The following is a 9,391-nucleotide window of genomic DNA, read 5'->3' as shown; positions in this document are numbered from 1 at the left end:
ATATATATATATATATATATATATATATATTGTATGGGTGTGTTTGTATGTGCAACCATGTATATGTATATGTGATATATATGTGTGCAGTTATGCATGTGTATGTATATATATGAGTGTGTGATATATATATATATAAATATATATATATATATATATATATATGTATATATATATATATATACATACATACATACACACACACGCACACATATATACACATATATATGCATATATATATATATACACTTATACATGTACACATACAGATATATATATATATACATATACATATATATATATATATTATATGTGTGCGTGCATATACATGTATATATTATATGTGTGTATACATACACATATATATGTGTGTTTATATATATGTGTGTGTGTAATGTAAGTAAACACATAGCTCCTCTCTGGCCCCTTCTCACAGACTTTAATCCCCTCATTTCCAAGCTTAAATCCATCTCCATCCCCCTTGATAGCCACACTCAGTCAAAGAGCATCTTAGTTTTGCAAGCTTCATGGCGACCTCACTAGTGCTGGTGCCACAAAAACAAAAAAAGAAGCATCCTCTACACATTTTGAAGTGGTTGGCATTAGGTAAGACATCCAGCTGCAAAAACCATACCAAAGTAGACACTGAGTCACTGAGCAGTCATTGGGCCTGTCAGATCCTGTCAGATCCTGTTCAACACATGCCAGCATGGAACATGGACATTAAACAATGATCATTACAGCATGTGTGACAAAGAGAAGGAAAGAACTGTCAACGTGTTATATATTCATAGTTAAACCATGTATTCGAGGGGATTGGGGGGGGGGGTATTGTTCAGTTTCCTTAGTACATGAAACATGTGTCTAATTAATTTATTTAGACATTAGGTGTTTGTTTATATATTTATATTACAACAGTCATAATTAACCAGGTACATCAACACCATCACCTTCGCCACCTTAGACTGTTGTTGTTGTTGTTGTTGTTGCTTATCTCTTGGTCAATCCTGACTGAACAGCTCTATGATTGAAAGCATTCCAGCCACGACCATCCCATCTTTAAGGAAAATACTGTAGAGTGTTGTTCAGATCATAAGAATTTAGAAACTTTTGAGAGAACGTGAACTAATTCTTTTTTGGAACGGTGAATCTCGAAAAATTTCGGACCTCGTGCCTAGAGTAGAAAAGAATTATCATTTCCACTGGCTGCCGAACCCTTGCAGCGAAGCTTCAAGGAGCTGAATCATGATGGAGATCGACAGTGTAAGGGATGCAGGAGGAGTACAATCACATCCACGTGGATGGAGTTGAGCAGGAGAAAGAGCAGGTACATGAGCACAAGCACAGCCATGCGCTCATGACCACTGGCTGCTCACTATGAACTTTAGGCAAGGCCGTGCTACACAGCAGAGACTGACGCAGCTGACCATCATGTGCTCTTTCCTATCTTGTCTAAAAGAAACGTTATTGTGTATTTATAATTGAATATTATTAGGAATTGTATAAGAATATAAACAAAATTTTAAACATTTTGTGTATTGTAGAAGTATGACCAATATCTCAAATGGACCTCCAAAAGTCATATGAATCCTCGTTGAGAAGAACTGTCGCAGAGTGTGATATGAGGCAGAATTGGTAGCTGCTTCTAGCAGCTCCAGTGACCACAGAGAATCTCCCTCGTTGGCTCCATCTGCTGGGTTGCTGGTACATAAATAAATACCACATCCTCCATCCTGCAGTTAGCACCTAAAACCACCTCCGGTGGCTTCAGGTGCATACCCCCCAACCTTCGTCTACTGATAGGTAAATCAAGGTGTTGATTGATTAATAAGCTCCAGTCGTTAACATACCTTTACACAGCAGTGTATGTGCATAGCACAGGTGATGTTTCTAGTCCATGTCTTAACAGTGATGGCTTGAACACAGGAAACATTAATAAATAGTATTTACTGCAGCTGCTGTTGGTGTAACGCATTACACCAACATACATACATACATATAAACACACATATATATATATATATGTATATATGTAGGTATAAATATGAAGATACAGATATAGACATAACTGAGAAATGTTTAGAAATAAGGAAACTCATAAATATTTTTCTCTCACACACACACACACACACACGCACTCACACGCACATGTGCACCCACATCACATTCACACTCACGTAGACACACGTACGCTCACACACACGCACGCTCTCACGCACACACGCACGCTCTCACACACACACACACACACACACAAATATGTATATGTTCCATCGCCATCCTTTTCACACCTACTCGTTCCTCTATCTCTTTCTCTATCTATCTCTTTATCTCTCTCTCTCACACACACACACACACACACACACTCAAGAACACAGATACATATGCCTAACCTCTATCCTTTTTACTACTACTCTTTCTCCCCCCCCCACCTCCGCCACATACACTCTATCATGTTTAACTCTTACTCTCTTCCTCTCTCTCCACCTCTCTATACAGATACTACCTCTCTCTCTCTCTCTCTCTCTCTCTGCACCTTCTACACTCTTAGTCTATCTCCATTCCTTTTCATTTATGTTTTCTTTCCCCAGCTTTTAAACATTCTCTAACTTCCTCATCCCCCCCTCTCCCTCTCTCTCTCTCTCTCTCTTTTCTACTTTCACTTTCCTATATTTCACTCTCTTCCTAGTTTCTTCTTAACTCCCTCCCACCACCTCTCTGCCATTCTTTCCCACCACAACCCAACCACAGACTATAAAACAACTGAGTTGAAGGACTCAACTGCGATTAAGCCAAGCAACCATTATAATCATCGTCGTCATCATTGTTGTCATCATCATCATCATCATCATTGTCATTGTCATTGTCATCGTAATGTCTTCTTTTCCATGTTTGCATGGATTGTTGTTGTTGAGCTCCAAGATGCTCCTCGCACCAAGTCAAGAAAAACTTATGATCAAAACCAATCATGCCATGACCATCCCCTCTTACCTTTAGGAACTGTGTACTTCAGACTGCATTATCCAGTGTGTGTTTTTGTTAAAAATGCTGAGGAGTTGTTTAAAGGTGGTATGGTTGCTATTTCTTGTACAGCAGGCGACCACCTTGAGACTGCCTCGTTGGCAAGAAAGAAACCTTTGTCAAGTTTGGTGTGAAAAAGGAAATGATAAAGATTCGTAATGTGTGTGTGTGCGTGTGTGTGTGTGTGTGTGTGTGTGTGTGTGTGCCTGCACATACGCACACATGCAAAGAGGAAAGAGAGACAGGGTTGCTAACGACTTCTAAAATATAATGTAATAAGTGCTTTATTAGTAATTGCTGTGCACTGAGTGACCTCTTGAGAACAAGAGGTCAACTGAGGTGGCCAATGTAGAAATAAGTTTCTTATTTTCTTAAGTCAATTTTTATCATTATCATTATTATTGTTGTTGTTGTTGCTGTCTTAGTTCCAAAAAAAAAAATTTTTTCCTGTTTGTTTTCTATTTTTTCCTTCCCCAATATGTTTAGTTATTAACAGATGTTTAATAATCAACCCCACAACCAGCCCCCCCCCCTCAACCATCTTTGGCTGTTTATTTCCTTGTTCTTGTTAATTAGTCTTTAATAGCAACTATAATTCTGTAATCTTAATAAGACAAGAGCAAATTTCTCTCTGGAACCACATTAAACCACAAAGCCCTCCCCTATACTTAAACCCAGCTTATTATCACATTAAACCTTTCTGCCACGACTGGTTCTGCCTTTTGTCCTTTCAAGGTGAATGGAATAAATACCAGTCAAGAAGTGGGGTCAATGAAACTGACTAGGCCCCTACCCCAAAGTTTCAAGTCTTGTGCCTGTAGTAGAAAGGGTTATTACATTAAACCACAAGATCCTCGTGTTTATCCTCTGCTTGTTATCACATTAAACCAAAGGGCCCTCCTGCACCCTAATGGTTTTCTTACTTAATTTAACCATAAGAGCCCTGATGCCCCTTACTGTTCTCATTATTACCGCATAAACCGCATAAGCCATCAGGACCCTGCTATATCTCACTCTGCTTATCATCTCTTGGTTGTTTCATAGTAATTAAGATGAGAGGTTGTTATACACCTGGATTTGATTCTAATATGTAACAGATAGCTTACTGCTGCTGAGGTTTTTGTTGTTGGTAAGTTCTAGACCAGCCTTGATGAAATAAGGTTTATAACTCTGGATTTTGTAGCTGTTACAATCCCCATGTATATATATATATATATATATATATATATAAGTTCAAAAAAAACACAATAACAAAAAAACAACAAAGTGAGGACGTGATATGGATAGTATTATTGGATGCTCAGGAAAGGAAAGAGAGAGTGTATGACGTTTCGGGCGTAGCCCTTCGTCGGAAAGATGGAAAGTTCGGAGAATGGAAGAACGGAGAAAGAGGAAAATGGTACTGATGCCCACGAGGTTACTGGATTTGATGTACCCAACTGCCGGAATCTCTTGTTACCTTGGATTACTGTTCCTGTTGGATCTGCCTTTCCTGAACCTATATATATATATATATATATATATATATATGTAACCAGCCCATTTAAGAGTACCCTTCAATCATTGGACAATAAACTACACTTGTGAAGACCTGTAGAGGCAAGTGAAATTATTGTCGTGGCCAATGACAGTACAGCCTGATTGGCACTTGTGCCAGTGAAACATTGAAAGCACCATTCGAGCGTGATAGTTGCCAGGACCGCTGACTGGTTCCTGTGCCGGTGGCACGTAAAAAGCACCATTCGAGCATGATCATTGCCAGCGTCACCTGTGTGGCTCCTGTGCCAGTGACACATAAAAACACCATTCAAACGTGGTCATTGCCAGTGCCACCGGACTGGCTCCTGTACAGGTGGCACATAAAAAGAACCATTTCAGCGTGGTCAATGCCAGTACTGCCTGACTGGCCCTCATGCCGGTGGCACGTAAAAGCACCTACTATACTCTCAGAGTGGTTGGTGTTAAGAAGGGCATCCAGCTGTAGAAACTTTGCCAGATCAAGTTGGAGCCTGGTGCAGCCTTCTGGCTTGCTAGCCCTCAGTCAAACCGTCCAACCCATGCCAGCATGGAAAGCAGACGTTAAACGATGAAACGACACACACACACACACACACACACACACACACACACACATGGATGGTAGTGTCTTGTCCAAGTGTCTTGTCGTAGGCTTCTGAGCTGCATGGTGACCTCAGTAGTGCCAAAGGCACAAGAAAAGTACCCAGCACATGCTGTAAAGTGGTTGGCATCAGGAAAGCAATCCAGCCATGGAAAACCATGCCAAAGTAGGTGCTACAACTTGATGCAGTCTTTGGACCCATCGAAGCCCATCAAACCATCCAATTCTTCCAATCATGGAACATAAACGTCAAATGATTATGACGATGGTGGTGATGATGATTCTCAAATTTTATCAAAAGCAAAAGATTCCGTCCTGCCCCTATTCTGAGCCTGGCGGGATTTGTCATAACCCATAAGCTGGGGGCAGGGGGGGTGAGAAATGCTGACGTCTCGGGGGAAGATCTGCAAGTATCGCAGGAGCACTGTCCCTTCATTTTATGACTAATGAATGGGTGGGGACACTAAACTGACAATGAACTGCTAGTAAGGGGTCTGAAGGCCCCTTCATTAAGTAATGGGAATGATGCTTAACTAATTGGTTTTTACCCAATAGAATGAGGAATCCTCATTAAGCTCTCGCAGACTTTCAGTTGACACAGATGGTTGCAATAAGAGCTTAGGTAAATACACACTGACTCCTGGCCTGCCGCCAGCCTCTTCTTCATCTTATTCTTCTATTTACTTATTTATTTCATTGTTTATACAATTATTTATTGTTTATTCTGTATTTGTTTTATATATACATACATAATAATATATACTCCTATATTCCATCTTCTGTCTTTCATTTGTTATTTATATACATATATATGTATATATATATATATATATATATATATATATATATATATATATATATATATATATATATATATATATATATATATATACATACATATATATTTATTTATTTATTCTCAACATTTTTGTTAATATTGTAGAACATTGTTCAACCCCCCCCCCACTTTGGTTTGTTTTATATCTATCTATCTGTCTGTCTGTACAGACAATCATACACATGTGCACACTCATATGTATGTATATACACACACACACATACACTTTTATACACACACACTTATATACACACACACATGTATACTCACACACACTTGTATACACACACACACACACACACACACACACACACACACAGGATGGTAAGAGGAAGAGATCAGATGTGTACAGATGCAAAATCATGCTGTGCGTACATATACACACACACACAAAGTTTGGTGCTAGTCTTAATGTTTGGCGGCTGCGTTAACCATGGACTGGATGATGAGTCTATTGGTGAACTTGCATTTATTAACACACACACACACACACACACACAGAGTTCTATATAAATAGGTGTGTGTGTGTGTAAAAGTATAATTTCTTTCCCTGATTATTTATTTTACCGAAATCTAGCAAGATTCAAGGTGTACATGAAATACAGTAGCGCTTAAAAGTAAACACCCATTTACCTATCTGTCTGCCTGACTATTTCTGCTTTTAATCAGTGTATGTGTATGTAGATATATATATGTATGTGCATCTGTCTGTATAAATATATGTGTCTGTAAAATACATGCATTTGTGTGTGTGTGTGGGTGGAATAAGTATTTCAGTTGTTATTCTAATTAATAAGTAAAAATGAAATAAAACAAATAAAAAGCTGAAATGAAGAAGGATTATGAAAGATGGGTGGACATAAAGGTGGGGTAGAAAGGCCCCGTCTTACCCCTCTGTATATTTAGGGGGTTATTTTCTGTCTCAGTTCATTGCTGTTTGGCTTAGGAAAGGGGTGAGAGTAATAATGGTAGAGAAGAGTCACACACACTTACATGCATGTGCGCATACGAGTACGCACACACTCTTACACACACACACACACACACACACACACACACACATGCATGCACACACACACACACATGCATGCACACACACACACATGCATGCACACACACACACACGCATGCATGTGCTCATACACACTCACACACACACACACACACACACACACACTCACGCACGCGTGTGTGTGTGTATTTGTGTTTCTGTGTTTGTCCCCCCCCCACCATTGCTTGACAACTAATGCTGGTGTGCTTACGTCCCCCATAACTTAGCAGTTTGGCAAAAGAGACCGATACAATAAGTCCTGGGGATCGATTTTTTCGACTAAAGGCAGTGCTCCAGCATGGCCGCAGTCAAATGACTGAAACAAGTAGAAGAATAAAAGAATTACTTTGTATTAACCATGCGTTATTTTGTAGCTTTGAGATATCATTGATGTGATTGCTTATTTCTAGAATGACATTGTTGGGTCGGTGTGAGAGGCCAGATCTGGCCAATTCAAATGCTAAAGGGTCGGTGATAATCACAGTTTTTTAATTTTTTTTTGTTTTTGTTTTTGTATTCCAGTGACAAAGAGTCGTCAATAAGCAGACCAAGTATGTCAGCTGCTTTCAGTATGTCCAGTTCCGGCAGTATCGGCAGTGTGGTCAGCAGTAACGGGGGAGGGACAACAAGCAGTGTGGAGACTACTTCGGGAAGCGCCGTGATGGTGTGGATGATGGAACTACGGTTCTCTACAGAGATGGAATGTATGACCGTTCTACAGAGCAAGTCTATACGAAGAGGGAACGACCTGTCTGGACGGGCAGTGAAAAGTAAGTTGTTTGTTTGGATTTGTTTTATTGTGTTTTTTTAAACTTGCCTCCCAACTGTGTGGTCTTGGGTTCAGTTCCACTGCACAGCACCTGGGGCAAGTGTCTTCTACTATCAACCAAAGCTTTGTGATTCGATTTGGTAGATGGAAATTGAAAGAAGCTTGCTATAAACATGTGTGTGTGTGTGTGTACCCTTGTCTTGGCATTATGTGGTGGTTGTAAATAAATATCATCATCATCGCAAGTGGAGGGGCATAGTTTAGTGGTTAGGGTGTTGGATTCATGATTGTAAGATTGCGGTTTCAATTCCTGGATTGGGTCACTATGGCCACCTAGATAGTCTATGTTTTTAAGTCACTGGTCTGACACTATGGTCACTTGTATTGTCCAGCACCTTAACCCACCATCAGTATGGTCAGTCAAACAATGGATTATTTGACTGTCCATCACTTTGGTTCACCAAAGAGTCCAATACTTTAGACCACTGGTCAGCACCTTGACCCTTTAGCCTTCAGATTTCTCTATCAAACGCAATGTTTATTTATTCACACTGTTTTGAATTGATCGTGCATTATCTCACAGCTTTGAGATTTTGATGATGCGACTGTTTTTTCTTAAAATGATATTGTAGGGTAGGTGTGACAGGCCAGATCTGGCCAGTTTGAACATACAGCAGGGATATGTCTGGTTCATATGCAAAATGGTTAAACCTTTTGTTGTCACATTTCTGTTGAAATATTCTTCCTTTGTTGTGATTAATTTTTAAAATAATGAAGAATTTACCAAAATAACTTTGAATTAAGCTGACGTTTGGAACCTGAATTAATGACATTTTGATGGAAGGTTTTAATTTAGATCACTTCAGCTCTTTTGTTACCATATTCTGTTGAAATGTGTACTGACTTTGTTTCAATTAATCTTTTAAATAATGAAGAATTTACCAAAATAACTTTGTATTAAGCTGGTGTTTGGAACCTAAATTAACGTGGAATCTTGATGGAAAGTTTTCATTTAAAACAGAGTTTGTCTCATAGAGGGTTGGTATCAGGAAGGTTAGTATTGAAAGGGTTTGGCAAACTGTAATCTAAAATTAAGTTCTCCTTAGAGATGCACATGTCCTGAAAATCTACTTTAAAAGAATCCTTTAGGGTGAGATTTGAATCTCCAGGGTGAGATTTGAATCTCCAGGGTGGGATTTTTAAAGGCCCTCTGGAGTGGAATGTGAAGGGGATTTTGTGGCTGGTTTTGTAGCAACCCTTTTCAGGCAGGTTGGTTTCAAAAGGGTCATGGTAAACTTATCCTGAAAATGCATGTCTCCTGATGACCTATTCTTAAAAGATCCTCTGGAATGGGATTTAATGGTGATTTGGCTTCTATTTTTAGAATGTCATGCAACTGAGAAGGGGCCTCCCTCCATCTGCAACTCCAGATCCAGGGTGGGTCCCTTCAGAATGATGTCTCCCCACCAAAACTCTCTACCTGCCTGTTGATTGTTTTTTTTTTTTTGCCCTCTCTGTCTGTTTTAGAACACACCTATATCTGTCAGCAGCCCAGGCACCATTTTATCTTGAGAATCCATAGAAGAAAAGCGG

The 9,391-nt window shown here is 39.5% G+C and overlaps 1 protein-coding gene across 1 annotated transcript in view; it reads left to right on the top strand.

The window, feature by feature from the left end:
• Positions 1-9,391, top strand: part of LOC106873737 (protein inscuteable homolog) — a 118,740-nt gene that overhangs the window by 75,244 nt on the left and 34,105 nt on the right. The window contains exon 2 of the mRNA XM_014921233.2: positions 7,552-7,799. Coding sequence (XP_014776719.1) covers positions 7,552-7,799 — 248 coding nt within the window. The remainder of the gene's footprint in view (positions 1-7,551; positions 7,800-9,391) is intronic.

The sequence above is a fragment of the Octopus bimaculoides genome, chromosome 24 (genome assembly GCF_001194135.2).
Source record: "Octopus bimaculoides isolate UCB-OBI-ISO-001 chromosome 24, ASM119413v2, whole genome shotgun sequence".
In the NCBI taxonomy this organism is placed as follows: domain Eukaryota; kingdom Metazoa; phylum Mollusca; class Cephalopoda; order Octopoda; family Octopodidae; genus Octopus; species Octopus bimaculoides.
This window is presented reverse-complemented; position numbering and strand designations above follow the sequence as displayed.